Source organism: Grammomys surdaster, unplaced genomic scaffold, assembly GCF_004785775.1.
Source record: "Grammomys surdaster isolate TR1022 unplaced genomic scaffold, NIH_TR_1.0 126531, whole genome shotgun sequence".
In the NCBI taxonomy this organism is placed as follows: Eukaryota; Metazoa; Chordata; class Mammalia; order Rodentia; family Muridae; genus Grammomys; species Grammomys surdaster.
This window is the reverse complement of record NW_021621323.1, coordinates 10,399,899-10,419,055: the sequence shown is the minus strand read 5'-3', so window position 1 is coordinate 10,419,055 and position 19,157 is coordinate 10,399,899. Positions and strand designations below refer to the sequence as shown.

General features: G+C 42.5%; 1 protein-coding gene across 9 annotated transcripts in view; it reads right to left on the bottom strand.

Moving 5' to 3' along the window:
- Sgms2 (sphingomyelin synthase 2) overlaps positions 1-19,157 on the bottom strand; it is a 71,005-nt gene that overhangs the window by 18,503 nt on the left and 33,345 nt on the right. For 2 of the 9 annotated variants that reach the window (XM_028760390.1, XM_028760388.1), the window contains exon 2: positions 501-1,192. In XM_028760390.1, the coding sequence (XP_028616223.1) occupies positions 501-955 (455 nt within the window). In that variant the 5' untranslated portion in view covers positions 956-1,192. Of the gene's footprint in view, positions 1-500; positions 1,193-2,116; positions 2,200-3,161; positions 3,381-7,251; positions 7,277-12,624; positions 12,897-19,157 lie in introns of those variants that run through there. The other 7 variants (XM_028760387.1, XM_028760385.1, XM_028760386.1 and 4 more) reach the window with 7 other exon arrangements.

Genomic DNA, 19,157 nt, shown 5'->3' with positions numbered 1-19,157 from the left:
TCTTTCTTTCTTTCTTTCTTTCTTTCTTTCTTTCTTTCTTTCTTTCTTTCTTTCTTCCTTTCCCTCCCTCCCCCCCCTTTCTTTTTGAGACACTATGTAGCTATGGCTGTCTTGAACTCTCTATGTAGACCAGGCTCGCCTCAAATTCACAGAGATCCTTCTACCTTCACCTCCCAAGTGCTGGGATTAAAGGCATTTCCAGGCATCTTGATTTAGGCTATGGGACCACACCACTGGAAGCCAGGCATTGTACTTTAAATTGATAAACTGAGTCACCCTCCAGGGGACTGCTGCAGCCTTCTGCTCTCACACACGCTCACTCAATGCAATGCTGATGGAACAGTGGCTGCATTTATTCAACTCTGTCCGTCTACCCTTCCTTTCCTCAGATGCCTAGGTATAACTACATGCATGAGAAAATGGAGAAAGCTGATTTTAAAGACACATCATCTCTTTTCAAAACAAACCCCAACCCAAATACCTTATCAGTCAATACTCACTTGTATCTCAGAAAGAGCCACTGGGTGATCCATAACCCAACTAGTACCATCCCGTTTATTTCTGATACAGAAAATGCCCATTTGACCCGGCTGACGTAATCAAAAAACTTGTCTGGGAGTGGAGGACTGAGCTCCTTGGGAGGGACCCTCTCATGCACAACGGTGATCATGACTGTTGTCAGGATAAGGTTGAAGAGAGCGTACACAAAGGCAATGCCTGTTTTCCACCACTCCAGGGGAAATTTGTTCCGAGAGTCGTTGGGCATGGAAATCTGGATGTAGTCCGGGTATTTTTTGGCACCCTTTCGTAACCCGTTGGATAAGGTCTTGGGTTTACCCTTGCCATTTTTGCCCTCTTCCTCTACAGCTTCAGTGGGGCTTGTGTAAGTGTTGGTAGACTCGTTGGCTTGACTTTCCAAATGACCTTCAAGTTTTGCTGTCTCTATGATATCCATTGTCCGTCAACCTTCAGAGCTAAAGGAGGTGGTAAGGTTCTTGGTTTCTGTGGGGACTTCTCTCTTTTAAATCCTTCTACTTGCAAGATCAACATGGACCCTTAGGATTGATTATGTGTGCTGATACGAATCGTAGATGGTGGCCTTCTGGTTCCTAGTCCTTCCATACAACAATCTGCTGTGTAGTCACCACCAGGAAGCTGGTTTTCTTTCCCACTGAAGGTGTTATTGTTCCTTCTATGAACGAGATAAAAGGAGGTCAGAAATGGCTTGTCTAATGACCAACCATGAAATATAAACATTCTCAAGGTAAGGAAACCAATATCAAAGGTGCCTGCCTTACAAACGTGTCCCCAGAACACAGTCAAGGTTGCTGAGGTTGAATTTATTTATAAGGTACTAGATTGTTTAATCTTGGAATGTTTGTCTCTCTTTGAGCTGATGTCAGCATGGATAAGAATATCTTAACAATCGATTACCAGTCAATCCCTTCCAATAAAGCCAGAACTTAACATTTCAGATACTTTACAAGTTGCTAACCATGAAGTCATAGAACACCAGAACCTGCCTGGAGACAGCACTGCTCCTTCCTGATACTGGTGGCTCTTTTCTAAGAAAAAGGAACAAATAGCAGGGCATGGTAGCTCACACTTCTAATGACAGCATTCAAGAGACTGAGGCTGGAGGACTACTGTGACTTTAAAGCCACCCTGAACTATATAGTAAGTTCCAGGTTTAGCCCAAGCTAAAGTATGTGAGACTCGGGAATATAAAATAAAAAGGTTAAAGAATTGAAAACTACTGAATTGTGACTGTTTGCATTTTCCAGAACAGTCTGGTTTCTAACTTTCTACTTAAAAACAGATGATCCCTTTAGCAGCTACTTTTATGAATAGACTGCAAAGCCACGCATTTATTCAACATATTAAAGTTATTTAAAATAACACCACCACAGTTTACCCCTTTATATCCAGAGACACATACTAGATACAAAGTCACAACCTTCAAACTACCGGAGCCTTTGCTGTGTCTCATTTGGAAAAGAGTTAGAAGTAGTCTTGGGATAACCTCCTAAAATTGCCACAGGAATCTTGATACAATCATTGAACATTTCTACCAAACAGAAGTTTTCAAGAAGGGGGTCCCACTTGGAGTGCTTACCTACCGTGGCTGAGGACAGGCTCCAAGGAGCAGACACTTCCTACTGCCCTGAGGAAAGCCGGCAACTCTTATACTTGTTCGCACTATGGCCCAGCTGTTCCCAATTGAGGAAAGCAGCATTTAGTCAGGCCACCAGCCCAGCCACCTGAGGAGTTTTGAAACCTTGTAATTAGTCTCCGCCCTGAGCACACTGTACAACTTTAGCATGTTTCTCTCAGTTTTAAAAGGCCTCCTTTTCGGGGTAAATATGGTTAAATTTAATTTAGTGACAGCTAATCCTTTATTTGATGGGTAAAATAAAAGAAAATGTATGTGGTACAGCTAATATATCCAGCTAGTTCCTTGAAACAACTATGGTAGTAAGCAGATCAACTACAGAAATGTATTGTACATTTATTTCAACACTTAGGAATTTAGGGGCAGATTAAAAACAACACAGGGACTAGGGAGATGGCTCAGTCAGTAAAATGCCTGCTGTCCAAGCATAGGGACCTGAGTTTGGATCCCGAGAACCCACTTTACAATCCAGGCAAGGTGGCGCACGCCTGTAACTCCAGTGTGTGTGTGGGAGTAGGGTGGTGGCTGCAGAAAGGTGATCCCTCAGGCTCACTGGAAGCTAGCCTAGCTGAGTTAGGGAGATGCAGATGAATAGCCATGTCTCAAAAAGTAAGGTGCACAATGTCTAAGGAAGACATCTGATGTTGCACTCTGGCCTATACCAGCATGAGTATGTGTGAGAATGCAATCTCGTGTGTGTGTGTGTGTGTGTGTGTCTAAAAGCACCTAGTTTAGTTGAAGAGGCAGAGCCACAAGGCTGCAGGAGACAAAAAAAAAAAAGAATCCATATTGTGAAAGAAAAGAGCTGAGATGACCTGGCTACTAGATAAAAGGTTAGGTTTATTTGTGTGATCTGACAAGAAGCATCCACTTGCAAACATAGCCCACTCTTGGGAGAGAAAAGCTATCGGGGAAGTTGACTGGTTAAAAGAAAGGATCCGCACAGAATAAGTAGCCTTGAGGGAGTCACCCACTTCCAACAGCTCACCTTCCTCTTGTCCCTGTGAAAATCTCCCCAAGTACCAAGACACTAGAGGGAGTGAGGAAGCCAGAGCTCCTCCAGCCTGACCAGCGTTCTCTTCAGTGCCTCAGAAAAGGCCATGGGAAGAATAAAATTCCTGAGGGGGAGCCTCAGGAGGATGATTCCAACAGCAACCCTCTCCACCATGGACTCTTCCTTCCAAGGAAGATACCCAGGCCCTCAAGCAGCGATGGCTGGTTTCTACCCACTCCAACCTAGTTGGCTGAACGTATCGAATACTCCACTCCACATGTGCTCTTAGCCTGGTGTTCGTGCATACAAGAAGCTTCATCACTGGACAGACAGGCAGCCTTTGTAAGGTAGTCGTCTAGTTCTAGAACATAGAACGTTGACAAGAAAATCCAATCACTCTTTTCCCCCAAGAGGAAGATCTTCAGCACCTACCTATCTCTGGGGACTACTAAGAACTTGACTGAAATAATGATCGTGCAGAGGGTGAACCCTTGGGAGGAACTAGAGGAGCCATTCTGTGAGCCCAGTGTCCATGGATTGTCATTAGCAGTGGAATTGATATTTTCCTTGGGATTTCATTAAGGTTAAATACACACTGTATTCGTCTGTGTTATCCAACCTCCAGACTCAGTGTTCACTGTGAAGACAATGACTATGCCATGCTCATCCTTATAATTATCCCTTCCTAGCCTTGCCTGAGAAAATGACAAAAGCCACCGTGGTTCCTCTTTGGCTGGAAATCCTAATTAGTTCACCTGCTTGGGTTACCACTCCAGGCCACAAACCAGTGCCAAGCTCTCTGAGCGCCATTTAACCTAGATAACACTGAGACAGTTTAAGGTCTTCACAAACCCATCTAATGCCCTTGTGAAAGCAAATAGAAGATGCCGAGGTCTGTTTTTAGTATAGTGGCATGATTCCATTGGTTTTTAAACTACCTTGTGGTTAGCTTAGTCTGCTTTCTTATAGAACCCAGGGCCACCAGATCGGGAGTGACACTACCCACATGGGCTGGGCCCTCCCCTACCAATCACTATTAAGAAAATCCCCTACAGGCTTGCCCATGGCCAATCTGATGGAGGCATTTTCTCAACTGAGGGTCCCTCCTCTGTGATGACTTTAGCTTGTGTCAAGTTGGCAGAACGCTATCCAGCACACCAAGACAAGTGAATAGTTGAGAAGTTAACAAAAAGCACAAAACATGCACATGTGAAACCAGATTTCTCATGCACATAGCATTCAACTGGGAGATCTATTTACAAACTAAATACTCATGCATCTTTATGACAGAATCTATAATATAATCAGATTTGAAAATCTAATATAAATATGCTCACTACCTGACCACAAGCTATTGGATTTGTACCCCACCCTCACATCAAAGGACAAAATTATCATCAAAATCCAATAATTGAAAGAAGCTATTTGGGAGGTACATAGAAGGGTAAATAAATTTAGAGTTAGGCTGGGATTCTACCTCTGAGAGGCATCATCAAGTATATGCTAATATTCCAAAATAAAAAAAAATTCCCAAATCCAAACAGGAAAAAAAAAAAAAGATTTGCTTTGATTAATAACGTGTGTGCTACATGTGTGCAGGTATCTGGAGAGGCCAGAAGAGGGCGCCAGATCCCCTGCAGCTAGAGTTACAAGCAGTTCCGAGCGCTCAATGCCAGTCGTCCTTGAAGGCAGCAAGCATCCTGAAAGGCTGAACCATCTGTCTCTCTCTCCACCCTTACACCCCCTGGCCCATTAGAAACCTTTCTGATCCTAGGCACTTAGGATAAGGAAGATCAAATGTGTTTAATAACTGTTAGGTTACAAAAGAGATACACAGTTACTAAAATAATACAGCTTACAGCTAAGTGGGACTTCAACCTGGACAAGACAGCAGAGTGTCAACAATTCCGAGTAGGAGGTTCAGTAAACAAACTGAAAAAGGGGGCATGGGCTACAGAGTCAGGGTCGCAAGCTAAGGTAGGCGTCTGGAAGACCACTCACTCTCAAGAGCCTCCTTCGGCAGGACTGACGGGAAGCTAGTTGAACACATTCGTAGAGGTGATGCGGCATCCAGTCCAAGATTGAGAAAGGCTGTGCATTAGACTTGTAAATCTGCCCTTCCACGCAGGTGACTCCTTTATGATAAGGTATATTAACTGTGTAAATACAGCTTTAAGAATACCTATCTAAGTTTATGTGTGAGCTTTAATGTTTAAAAGAATTTAATCTGTTAAAGATAGATGCTAAACCTCAGAGAAAATATTATCCTACTTGAACAAACTGAAATTACAAACAGATGCTCATATCGAGCTTCATGGGCAGGAAGAGCCACAGCTTACAATTAGATCTTAGGGAACTGAAACAAATAAATATCTACTGAGGTAGTAATAGACCCCAAAGCTTGGTCAAACTTGACAAAAGAAAACTCACTAGTCACCAGAAAGCCATTACAGAAACAGGTACAGTAAAACAGCTAGAAAATACAATGGTTCCAAGCAAATGTTACTTGAGAGCCAGGCACTTTGTTGGTGCCTGTTTTAATCCCTTGCAGCTACCCTTGGAAATACTGTAAGCTCAATAATAATAATAAAAAAAGGCAAAGCAAGTTACTCAAGGTCAGATAGGAAACAGCAAATCTTACTTTTACGTCAGGACTCTGACCTCAGGAGGTTTCTGTTCTTAATGGCACACAACTGACTCCAGGATATGACATTGCGATACAGTCAATGCAAAGACCAAGAAACAATTAAGAGGTTTTGTTTTGTTTTAAGAAAGAGACATAGACCCATAGGAAAGTTCTCTAAATAGCAAATATCAGCATAGAGCCTAGGTATGGAACTGAAGGGTAGATCCTCAGCACTTGGGAGACCCTAGGATCAATCCTCAGCATTAGAAAACAACACACACACACACATACACGTACACACACACACACCAGTACACACACACACCACACACATATACATACCACACCACACACACACACCCACACACACCACACACCATACACACACACACACACACCACACACCATACACACACACACACACCACACACCACACACACCACACACACACACACCCACACACACACCACACACCATACACACACACACACACACACACACACCAGTAGATACACCTAAGTATGAATGTTAATGTGTAAGTTTGTCCCTCTTTTCGGGAGAGCAAAAGGAGGTTGCTAACAGCTTGCCTATCATCTATATTCACCACATTAATTAAGGTCGGTATCATTAATAAATCACTGTGGTAAATCTATCACATGGCAGATTATTCTATGTCAACAGGATCCAGGGGGACAGAAGATTTCCTGACTTGAAGCTTTTCTAAGAGGATGTCTTGACATCGAGCTCCGTGTCCCTGCGAAACTCCTGAAGAATAACACAGCGCTCACAGCGGCAATGGCGCTTCATGAGGGACAATGTGTTCCACTTCAGAAGCAACTACAATATTTTATTTTAAGGCTGGGCGATGTATGCCTTGCCTCAAATGCGTGATGCCATGGGGTGGGTTCCCCAGCACTTCCTAGACTGGGCTTGGTGACACACATGTATAATCCCAGTGCTTGGGAGGTGGCCTCGGGCTAGCTGGGCACACAAGGTTATTCTCAGCTACATAACAAGTTCAAAGCCAGCATGGGATGCTTGAGACGCTATCTCAAAATAAAAGTGTGTTTGTTTGTTTGTTTGTTTGTTTGTTTGTTTGTTTTGGTTTTGAGACAGGGTTTCTCTGTGTAGCCCTGGCTGTCCTGGAACTCACTCTGTAAATCAGGTTGGCCTCAAACTCAGAAATCCTCCTGTCTCTGCCTCCCAATCCTCCTGTCTCTGCCTCCCAAGTGCTGGGATTAAAGGCGTGCAACACCACCGCCCTGGGAAAGTTTTTTATTATTTTGTCAACATGCTCCTGAAAATTCTAAAGATAACCAGCCAGTGGCTTATTGAAAACTATCATGTGTTTTTAGAATGATTTGTCAACAAGCATAACCTGTCAAACATCCTGCCAGACCTAAAGTTGTCTTAGTATTTTTGTGTTTCAAACAAGGTCTCTCCATATATCTCACTCACACTTGTCTGGAACTCCATACGTAGCCCAGGCTAAGCTTGAACCAGTGGTATTCTTGGCTTAGACTCCTGTGTGCTGGAACTTCAGGCCTGCGCCACCACCTCCAGCTTAGATCCTAAGTTTTGGACAGCCATAAGGTCCTACATATTTTCAACAGAACAGAATTCCAATTAGAAAAGTTGGCTCATAAAGTATCCTGTGACACTTTGTTTTGTAACTACCTTGTAAAAATATTTTTAATGTAAAAACAAATAACTCAAAAGCCAATTTCAATCAATTCTATCTGCCTATATTAACATGGGTAAAATGCATGGTAGAGGTGAGATGTTTTTCCTTCTGGTGCAGACATTTTAAGGTGAATGGGTTATTTCAGTCTGTACTTAGTTGATACGAGAGAAAGAGAATTAGTTGCCATCAGTAGAGACGGGAACTAATCTGTTTATCTGGGATCATAGGCCGGCCTGGAGAAAGGCTGCATGTAGTTTCGGAGTTTCTCTCTGAGGCAATAGACATGTTCTGAAACTAGACATTGATGGTCCTTGCACAATTTTCTAGTTTACTAAAAATCATTAAACTTACACTTAAGGAATTTTATGGTACTGAGCCGAAACACAACCTGCCCGTTAAAAACCGATCTAGCCTACAGGACTAAACTTTTCCTAAAAAAAAAAAACAAAAAAAAACAGAAAACCGAGGAATATTCCACACTCTGACTTCCTGGCTTTTGTATCCCTTTACAGTGCCAGACTGAACAGCTGGGCATTTTGTTAACAGTGATAAAGAAAGATCACACATTTCTAAGTTTTCCACAGACCAAACCAAAAAACTAGCTAATGAAAAGCAAACCTCTTAACTAAAATTATGTAGTCTGTCTTCTCCCAGCCCCACAAAGCAGTATGAAGTGACTCAGGAAAGATGGGCTTTCCAACAGAACTGATCAAAAGTCACTCTGTGTCACCAAGCTTTTATCATCATCGCCGCCACCACCACCACCACCACCACCACCACCACCACCACCATCACCACCACCACCACCATCACCACCACCACCACCACCACCGTCATCATCATCGTCATTTCTGCTGTCATGCTGGCTGACCCTGGGATCCTCCCATACCAGCAGAGCACTCTACCACTGAGGCACACTCCACGCAGCACGAATAAGATTAGGGACAAGTAAATCATGTTCTCACCAAAAACTGGTTACTTTAATGGCTGAAGTGAGTACTTACCCAGAGCTAAGATTTGCTGTGCAAGTTTGAAAATAATAACTCACAGTATGAGGAGTGTTTTATAGAAAGGGACCATCTGTGGTGGGAGACAGGGGGGACTGACGGAGCCACTGTTCCTGCTTAGTAAACGGCACTGTGACCTCACTTCATTGAGATCTGACTTGTAGAGCATTCTGTGGGATATTTTCAAGTTGGATGTCTTTTTGTAGACTATTTTCTGGCGATCTATTGCTACTGGTGACTGGATTGTTCTGTCTACTGTCTCTGATTCTAACGTGTGTCATAAAGAGAACTAACTGTTTTTGGAATTGTGAGGGTGACACTGTAGCAGAAGAATCTTTTTTAAAAAAAAGATGTGTGTGTGTGTGTGTGTGGCAGAAGAATCTTTATTAAAAAGATATATTAGTGTGTGCATGTGTGTATGTGTGTGTGTGCATGTGTGCATGTGTGTGTGTGCATATGTGCATGTGTGTGTGCATGTGTGTATGTGTGTGAGTGTGTGTGTATAGTCAGATGCCTTGGAGCAGGAATTATAGGAAGCTGTGAGCTAAGAACCAAGCTTCAGCCAGAAGCATCATCTTGATGGGAAGGGAAGACACAGAGGAGGACCATTTAACAAGTCCTGGTACAGCAGGAAGCGCCTAGTGAGTGAGTGATGAGTGGACGGGAGGGAGGATAGGTGAGTGATGGGAGGACAGGGAGGGCAGACAGAGAGGCTGGATAGGTGAGTGGGTGATGGATAGGCTCGTAGATTCAACAAATCAGAACCTGGGTAACCTAATCTCTAATTTTGTCAATGAATAAATATTGTACAGTGCAAATATTTGTTCCATATGTTCTTTAGATGTAACTGGCATTACTTGTCCCACAGTCATTGGTCAAACCATAGTATTCAGTACTTGTGTAGTTAGAAATAGCGGAGCAGGGTGGGAGCTGTACCAGCAAGGGTAGCTCTAACAGCCAACGGAACCACAGGGGTAATCAGCTGCTCATACAATCCCAGCTTTCCTTATACTTCAAGGACTTATACACCTAGAAATTGATGCCTTTAGGTTTTAATATTTAATATTCTGTAAGAATAAATAGGTAAAAATTTACCTATTAAAGTGGGAGGTTTGTGGAAAGTATGGTTTTAAATCGTATTTAATATTTAAGTCACATATTAGGGCTAATGCTTTTTCCTAAGAACAGTAGCTGGTCCAAGAAGGAAGCGAAGCAGAAGCTTAAACATTATATAATGCAAACATTCTAAATGACAGGACCTCATTCCAGGCAAGTCAGGGTTGTCATCCGAGGGGAATATACACTTTCTGGTCAGCAGCAAAAAAGCATTAGACCTGGAAACATAATTTTATTATAAGAAAATCAGCAGAAAAAAAAAGAAACAAATGGATCAGCTCCTTTCAAATAACTTTAAAATTTTCTACTTTAAAATATAATTTCTTTTTTTATGCCTTTCAGAGTACTGCCTGCTGACTCCTCTCTCCACCCCTTGGTATGTGTCACACTACTGCAAAACGGCCACACAGGACAGTATAAGGACGCTGTTGAAAGATGTGTTAGAATAACCTCTCGAAGGAGGGGAAGGAGATGGTGGTGTTGCCTGCAGGTTGTACAGGAACTCAAACATGCAGCTTGCTTGATTTACCACTGTGCTAGGCAGGGTAGGCTTTGAGGTGACTTGGCTGCCCTCTGAGTCGGCCATGCTGACATAAGGAACCCCAACTTCAAGTCCTTGAGACTTGAAGGGAAAGGTTTCTTCAGGATGTCATTGGTGCCCAGTCTGGGGTGAATGGCTATCTGTTTATGTTTCCCCAGGAAAAGTCACACAACAGTAAGGTGTGATTCTCATGAGGAGACAAGTACTTAGGAAACAAACGAGACCGTGGAAGATCCAGGAAGGATGGAACATCTTACATATATAAATATACACTATAAGTAGTATGTGAGCTTAATATATATATTTGATTTTAGCTATCCCCTCTCAAAGAATAACTATTTCTTAGAAGTACTAACCTTCCAATCTGGGTTTCAGACATTAATTTCTTCGAGTGACTTAATAACAATTGATTATCTGTTTTCCCCAAATTAGGGTCCTAGGTTTCCCAACCTAATTCAATTTTCCACTAAAAAAAAGGACATATTAAAGGAAAAGAACAGAGACTAACAGTAGAGATTAAAATTAGTCAAGGCATTAAATCTCAAATAAGACAGAACGCTATTTAAACAGTTTTAGTAAATACAAGCGACAGTGTACTGGCTGGTTTTGTGTGTCAACTTGACACAAGTTAGAGTCATCAGAGAGGAAGGAGCCTCAGTTGAGAAAATGCCTCCAAGAGATCCAGCTGGTAGGCATTTTCTCAATTAGTGATCAATGGGGGGGTCCAAACCATGGTGGGTGGTGCCATCCCTGGGCTGGGTTCTATAAGAGCAGGCAGAGCAAGCCATATGAAGTAGGCCAGAAAGCACTGCTCCTCTGTGGCCTCTGCATCAGCTCCTGCCTCCAGGTTCTAGTTCTGCTTGAGTTCCTGTCCTGACTTCCTTCAATGATGGATGATGATCTGGAAGTCTAAGCCAAATAAACCCTTTCCTTCCCAGGTTGCTTTCGCTCATGGTGTTTCATCACATCAACAGTAACCCAAACTAAGACAATTCTCATCTAACATTTTATGTTATTTAAAACATTTTTTAAAGAAGTATTTTTTCCATAAATTCAAAGCCACATGTCACTTTGGCTCATTCTAGGAATAGACCTTAAAGTACCCCCACAAGCATACAAATGTTTCTCCCATAACCAGGTTAGATGACTTTAGCAGATGATTTATTTATTTATCTTACTATGAAAATGACTGTGGATATTTTTATATGCTCCTTTATAATGGATTTTTAAAAGTCTGCTTATTGTTGCATGTACATAATTTCAGGGCTGACCTTTGTATATTGGCTAACCAGTTAGAGGGCTCCTCTGTGAGGTCAGCCTGTTCTACAGTGTGTCCCAAAAAAACCAAAATCACAACGGTGGAGCTGGTTACCTTAGAAAGAGGCAGATACATAAGTGGAAGAAACTATGTTTTACATAAGTACCAGTACTAGAAAAATCATGAGAGATGTACTTTACTTTTTAACCACTTTGTATTGAAAAAAGTAAGCAAGCAGTGTGTCTTAGTTTCACCACTGATATAGACAAAAATGGCTGTTACTATTCAGCAGATGCCAAGTGCCCAACACTGCTATGGGTACACAGCGAGTCTGGAGACACACAGGGTGGCTAAAAGCAGGGTATCTCACCCCGTACATAATGCTTAGAGGGAGATAGAGATGGTATAAAACCAATGCTCAATTAACATCAGGAAGCTAAAAGATGTAATTCCATATATAATCTTATTTCCATGAAATCTAATTCTCATTGATGATGATACGTAAATAAGCATGCTTGACTATAAATAACCACTTGAAAATGTTTCTGTGAAACTCTGCCTCCTTCCTCTCTGTAGAACCAAGAGTCCAGAAAACGAGCTTTTTTTGTTGTTGTTGTTCATGTTCTAAAAAACACCTCTTTAAAACACTTGAAATGTTTTAGAAACAGATTTGTAACAAACACCTTATAGAACCTGGAAGTCTGCTGCCCAAGCTTATGGCCAAGATGAAAAGAGAGCGTTGAGACCGTGTATATTTCAGGGCATCTTAATGATGCCAAGAGATTATGGTGACATTATCAAACACCTACTTTTGAATCTTTTCGCACTGGAAAAAAAATAAACAGCATGTTTTAATTTCACTCCTCAAACCTACAAACGCGGCTCAATTAATTTGTGGTGAGCACTGGCTGAGCACTAGACGAGGTGTTTTGCATACAGCAGGTTTGAGGATGCATAAGAGGTTACAAACCGGTTTCTCTAACCTTGGGCAAAATGCTTGTAAGAGCTGAGGAAGGTGAAGTCCATCCAAGAGCTCAGAGAGCCGAGAATGGAAAAGGCAAATGTTCACAACTTCTGCCCCAAACCAGGCCGCCATTTCCACCCACCAGAAACCTTCTCCTCTTCAATTCATTCCCCAGTAAATTTTACTGCCATCTACCTAGCTACTCAGGATTAATGAAACCTGAGCTCACCATGCCTCAGCTCACCCTGTTCCCTTGCTCACCAACACTCACTCTGAATCACGGCATTTTTCATGTCTCCACTATCCAGGTACTGCTTCTTGTTGTTTTGAAAATGAAAACCCCAGCTGTTCGAATTTACCAAAGATGACGATGACGACTCAGGAGCTAGGTGTCATGGTGAAAGCTGGCTCAGAAAGGCAGTGCAGCTGACCTTCCTACTCCTCCAACGTCCCAGAAGGAAAAAGCTTCTCCTTCTCACTGTCTTAGATACCCTTCCACTCAAAGACCCTCCTTTCTGTTGCTGACGTTCATTCTGTTCATTCTCCGTTGTCGATTGGTCACTTCTGCTCTTGACCTAGGGTTGACTTTATTTTGCTCCTGGATTAAAGGTCTGTGCTAGGGTTGGGCCACACTACAGGTATTTGTTTTCAGTAAACAGAAAGCTCCAGGATCAAAGGCTGAAGCCATACCACAACTAGAAACATCCCCAGCCTTGGAGTTCAGTGTGATCAAATATCCTGCAACAGCTTCTCTCTCAAGTGAGTTCAGTTCAGACACGGTTCGGTTGCCCTTCTACAGGGTGGGAGTGAGTGCAAACCCTGCATCTAGCGAAAGGTCCTTGAGCACCGGGCACTGTTGGTTCTTTGTACAGTGAAAGCGTTGATAGCTATCAGATAGCAGAAGGCAGCTCATAGAGACAGAAAGCACGGATGTCCTTGAACAAGGGTAAACTCAAGCTCCACCATCAAGGTGTCTAAGGCACTCTGGAGCTCCCAGCCCATCGCCCGTTTCCCATTCTCTCTGAATCCTTCAAACAGCTTCTTATGGCCTGGAAGTCCGTTGTTTATTTTTTGACTTCAGGTAAAACAAAACGGTGAACATACAGAAAACAGAGAATAATGCAATAAGCTCTGTTAGCCATGAATTATGGGAAGGCTCTTCCACCTGATCTCTACCCCAGCTTCTTTTTTCCCCCTTCCCTTCTCTCTCTCTCGCTCTGGCCTCAGTTTTTATTTATCTATTATATGTAAGTAAGTACACGGTAGCTGTCTTCAGACACATAAGAAGGCATCAGATCTCATTACGGATAGATGGTTGTGAGGCACCATATGGACCATATGGTTGCTGGGATTTGAACTCATGACCTCCGGAAGAATAGTCAGTGTTCTTTTTTTTTTTCACATATTAAGATTTTATTAAGCGAAAATTTATTCAGATCAAAAAATTTAAATCCACAGAAATATTTGTCAAGATTAGAAAGTGAAAAGAAACAGTATGGGTTACACACCATGATTGACAACATAGCTTTGTGAAATCATTAAACTCTGATATTCAAGTGTATAGTTCATACGTGGCGCATACAAATGTATTCAATTCTAGCAAAACCAGCATAACTTTCTTGAGTTTTACACCAGGATTCCTAAGTCTGAAAGCTTAGATTTGATTTATAACCATGGCAAAAATGATCTGTATGTCCTGCAAATGTGATCAGCTTTCCAAATAAGACAAACATTAGTTTACACAGATCTTATGAAAAGCAGGAGGAAACTCCAATGATCTAATTGTGGGGTTTAAACCATAAGCCCAAATTGTTCTATTGTCTCCATTGTCAGAGCAAGTCAAGAGAGCTTATTACAGACTAGAGAATATGATTTTGTATGCCCCACAAAGGTGCTATTTTAAACATGTGTCATTCTCAACTAGTACTGAAAAGCTACTCAGCAATTACTTTCAAGTATGATCCAAGGGACACCTTTTACTGAATGAACATTAGGAGACCAAGGGACAGTACCATTACCTATATTTCACAGGAAATAAAGACAAAGGAGGATTTAGGATTGAGCAATCCATTCAAAATTACAAAATAGACACACTATCTTGAAGTTAGTTTTGTCCTAAAACAAACTTTGTCTTTTCCACTGGATAGCCATTACTTTACTTGTTGTCGTCTTCCCCTCCTGTTCCTCCTCCTCCTCCTCCTTTTTTTCTCAAGACAGGATGTAACCCTAGCCTGGAACTGACAGAGATCTGCCTGCTTCTGCCACCCAAGTGAAGGGAATAGTCAGTGTTCTTAACCTCTGAGCCATCTCACCAACCCACCCCTAGCTTCTTTTAAAGCCAGGTCTTAAACCAGTTGGAAACTTTTTTTTTTTGGTTTTTTGAGACAGGGTTTCTCTGTGTAGCCCTGGCTGTCCTGGAACTCACTCTGTAGACCAGGCTAGCCTCGAACTCTCGAACTCAGAAATCCGCCTGCCTCTGCCTCCCAAGTGCTGGGATTAAAGGCGTGCGCCACCACCGCCCGGCTCAGTTGGAAACTTTTATCTCCGTTCATCTCACCAACATGAGCATCGTTTCCTTACTCATCCCCAGCCTGGCTATCGGTTTTTTTTCCTTTCAGGACGATGTCTGAAGTTTGCTCTGACACCTACCATTTCCTAGAATTTCGCACCAGGCTTTTCATGATCTGGCCCCGCCTGTCTTTCCACACTTTGATGTTAAGATTTAATTTTTCCTTCTCCCCGCCTTATTTCCTTGATTCTTTTGCCTCTCTAGCACTGTCCCCCCCTCACCAGGCTTCTCCTGGGTCCTCTTACTTACACTCTGCCTGTCCTGCGTCAGGTCTCAGTAGATAGATCATAACCTCCAAGGAACACACAGGGAATGTCCTCAGACCCCCAAATGAACCAACACAGAACAAGTAAGCCCAGCTAGGCTTCAAGAAGGTCTACCCTCTTCCTAGGGTCCCCCCCCTTGAAAACAAACATTGGTTTACAGCTTTCTTCTTGTTAGAAACTGACTCTCCCCTTGTTGGGCGCTGTGTTAAAATTTTAGTGGTGTGGTCATCATTCTTCAGCATAACTTCCTCATACCGTATGTGCTCATAATTGTCACACAGATGTGTCAAAAAATGTCCTGGCAGGGTGTGATGGAGCACAGCTATAATCCCAGCACTCAGGAGGATGAGGCAGGAGGATGCTGAGTTTGAGGCCAACCCAGGCTACATGGGAAGCCCTTTCTCAAAAATACAGCAAACAAACAAAACCTACAGGTGCTGTACAGGTGGGAAGCAGGCTCAAGGATTAAAGACTGTTTATCAACACAGTCAAGTACACCTTATCTGAATGCTTGGGATACAGCCAGAAGCATTTCAAATTTCTATTGTTCTTTTGAAATTTTTGGAACATTTTCAAATATACAAAGAGGCATCCTGAAGAGGAGATTCAAATCTAAACAAAAATTCACTTGACAAGTGCCTGTCTCACACAGACTGCAGGGAATTCATAAAATATCCTTTAAAAAAAAAAACTAAAGTAGAAAACAACTCCATATTGATTTTAAAGTGGCCATCACCTTCCAAAAATAAATAAATAAATAAATAAATAAATAAACAAACCAAAGCAAAACAACAAAGCCACATCTGAGGCCACCAGAGTTTTCTGGGAGGGAGCCGGCTAAAAGTAGATCACTCTGTAGATCACTCCCCAACACAGTCTGCCTATATTTGGAGATTAACTGTGAGAAAGATTTTTGAGGAAATGTTGACCACTCTGAAGATTGCCTTATTTATAGTAATAAGTGCAGGTATTGATTAAACTAGGTAGAAGTAAAAAGAATTCTCTATGCTAACAGGTCTAATTTAGGCCATAAAAGCATTTTTTTTGGCTTTTTGGATTTTTATGTTAAGAAAGCTCTTGTCTATAAATACTACCCGTACTTTAAATGATTTTATCACCACAGTGGTCATGCAAAAACCAACTGGAATTATTTTTTATAAATATTTTTAAAGACTCTGTGTGTGTGTGTGTGAATTGTGTACACCTGTGCAGGAGTGGGGGGTGAGGGGGAAGGGCTTCATAGAAGCCTGAGGAAAGAAGGCACTGAGTGTTTTATCACTCTACCTTATTCCTTTGAGGCAGGCTCTCTCCACAGACCCGGAACTCACGTTTTCCCACTAGGCTGGCGGCCAGCAGACCCCAGCAGACCTCTTATCTCTGCCTCCTACAGTGCTGGGTTACAGTGTACAGGACGAGGTCCTGCTTACTACCTGGTGCTACCTTTGAACTCGGGTCCTGTGGCTGCACAGCAAATGTTCTAAACCACGGAGACATCGCTCTACCTCCTGAACTTTATTAGTAATAGGTTCTATTTTCTCTACCAAACCTCTGTTTTTGTTTTTTAAGTTGGGGAATCTTACTGCGTTGCCAAGATGGACTCATATTCCTGGCCTCAAGCCATCTTCCTACCTCTGCCTCTCAAGTAGTTGGAGGTACAGGCCTAAGTCACTGCACCGAGCTTAAACTACGTTTAGCTTAATAAAACTAGGCTGGTGTGCATGTGTGTGAGTGTGTGTGCATCTATGTATGTCTGTGCCACATGTGCATGCTCATTCATGCTTGTATCTTTCTGAGACACTGTCTCAGAAAGAGACCCGGCCTTGAACTTGTGATATAGCCAGAGGGTGACCTTGAGCTCCTGATTTTGCCTCTACATGGCTGCATTGGAATATACTTATTTCTAACTTTCAAATCTGTAACTTATTAACGGCGTACACAACACAAACTCCCTAATCACCCCTAACACTTGGGTGGAACTTACGACTTTTTAAATACTCTTCCAAATGCATTATTGGTTTGATCTTACCTGCAAACCTGAACTATGTATTTTTTAATTTGTGCATCTGTGTGTATGTAAGTACGGGTGTGCATGCACTTTGGCATTAGTGTGGAGGTCAGAGAACAACTTGTGGGGAGTTGGTTGTCTCCTTCTACCATGTGGGTCTACAGATCCAACTGGAGTTGTCCGGCTTGGTGACAAGCACCTTCACACACTGTGCCAGGCTGGTGTGTGTATTATACCTGCCTGGGTTTTGTAGAGAGCTCCTCCTGCTACAAGTGAGGACACAGACTCAGGATGAGTTCTACAATAAAGAAAAGAGAAAGAGCTACATTGTTTTTGCTGTGGTGGAAGAACCGATGTCAGAGGTGAACAGGTTCCAGTGGCCGCTTGTCCCCTGACTCAACAAGATTTGTGGTCTTCCACTGATGACAGGAGTCCCCAGGCTGGGTCAATTTACCTCCCCTAACTTTTCCACTGTTGCTTTCTGACACAGCAGACGTGCACCACAAACGCAGAACAAGGTGATGCTGAATTTGTCGTGCTAGGGAGGTGACGGCATGAAGGACAGGCCACACAGGGAACCACATGGTAGATGTAAACAGGTCACGGAGACCACGCTACCATGCCTTCAATTACATCCTGCAAGATCTTGTAGGGGTCTGCGGATTCTGTTTTGGAAGAGGTATCCAAGTATCATCTGACATATGCCTTTTGTGGGTAAAAATATTTAAAAACTAATAGTGTCATTGAAGGGTTCTGGGTCAGAAGATGAACACGAGAACCGTGATCTCCGGTGACAGTGGACAGACCATGACCTAGCCTGGGTAGGTCATTTAGCAACATTGGGTTTTGGTTTTCTCATTTAGTACAGTCTCACTGCTTGACAGCTAGCTTTCCAGGACCTAAAGACACGTTTGTAGATTAGCAAATATATAAAATTTTACTTTGAAAGGAAAGGCATCTGCCAGATGGTCACCGTCATGGACACGAGTCGCATGCAGCCCAACAAGAAGGCTAGGGAAACCAAAGTACTGGGCAGGACCAGTTCGCAGGGTCAGTGCAGGCAGGTGCATGTGGAATTTATGGATGACTCTATCATCTGAAATGCCAAAGTCCCTGTTAGAGGGAGTGATGTGTTCACCCTAGTGGAGTCAGAAAGAGAGGCTTGGAGGTTGGGCCGACCTTGCTGCTGGGTCCTGGATATCAACCACTTAGCCCATGGAATAATCTGCAACCGTTAAGTAAAGCTTGTGTAGTCTTTTAACTCTTGGGAAAAAAAAAAGAAAAAGAAAAAGAAAGGAACAGGGTGCCAATGGTCACACCAAAGCCATCTAAAAAGGATGGTGTGAACTGTGTAGCTCATGGAGAGACAGAAGCAGACTCAGGCGACAACGTGAACTAGCATTTAGGAGCTCCAGGTAGAGTCTTGCTGTGACAGGAGATATTGATAGCCCCCCCCCAATTTTTTTTTAATGGTGGAATTATTTAGTTTGCTATCAACATGTATGGAAGACAGGTTCAAATGGACTCAATACGATAAGGAGTAGCCAGCGTTCACCCAGTGCTATGCCCTTACTACACAGAAGCAAAGAAAAAAGATCAACTTGCGCGGCAGTACATTTAGAATATTGTCTCTGGTTTCCAACCCAGACTTTGCCTTTGAAAGAATTAAGTCTCCCAGCTCTCTTGTTTCTTCTGCCCTACCCTACAGAAGGGATGGTGTTAAAGATAAACTATGGTCTTATTTAAAAAAAAAAAACAAAACATTGATTCTATATACTTCAGGTAATCCTACAGAATAAGCCACATAAGTAGGTAAATAAATCACGGGGAAAAAAAGCATCCACTGAATACCATTTACTATTACTTAGCCAACTGAATAGAGCAGAGAGAGAGAGAGAAAGAGGGGGGAGAGAAAGGAAGAAAGAGAGAAAGAGAGAGAGAGATAAGCAACCAA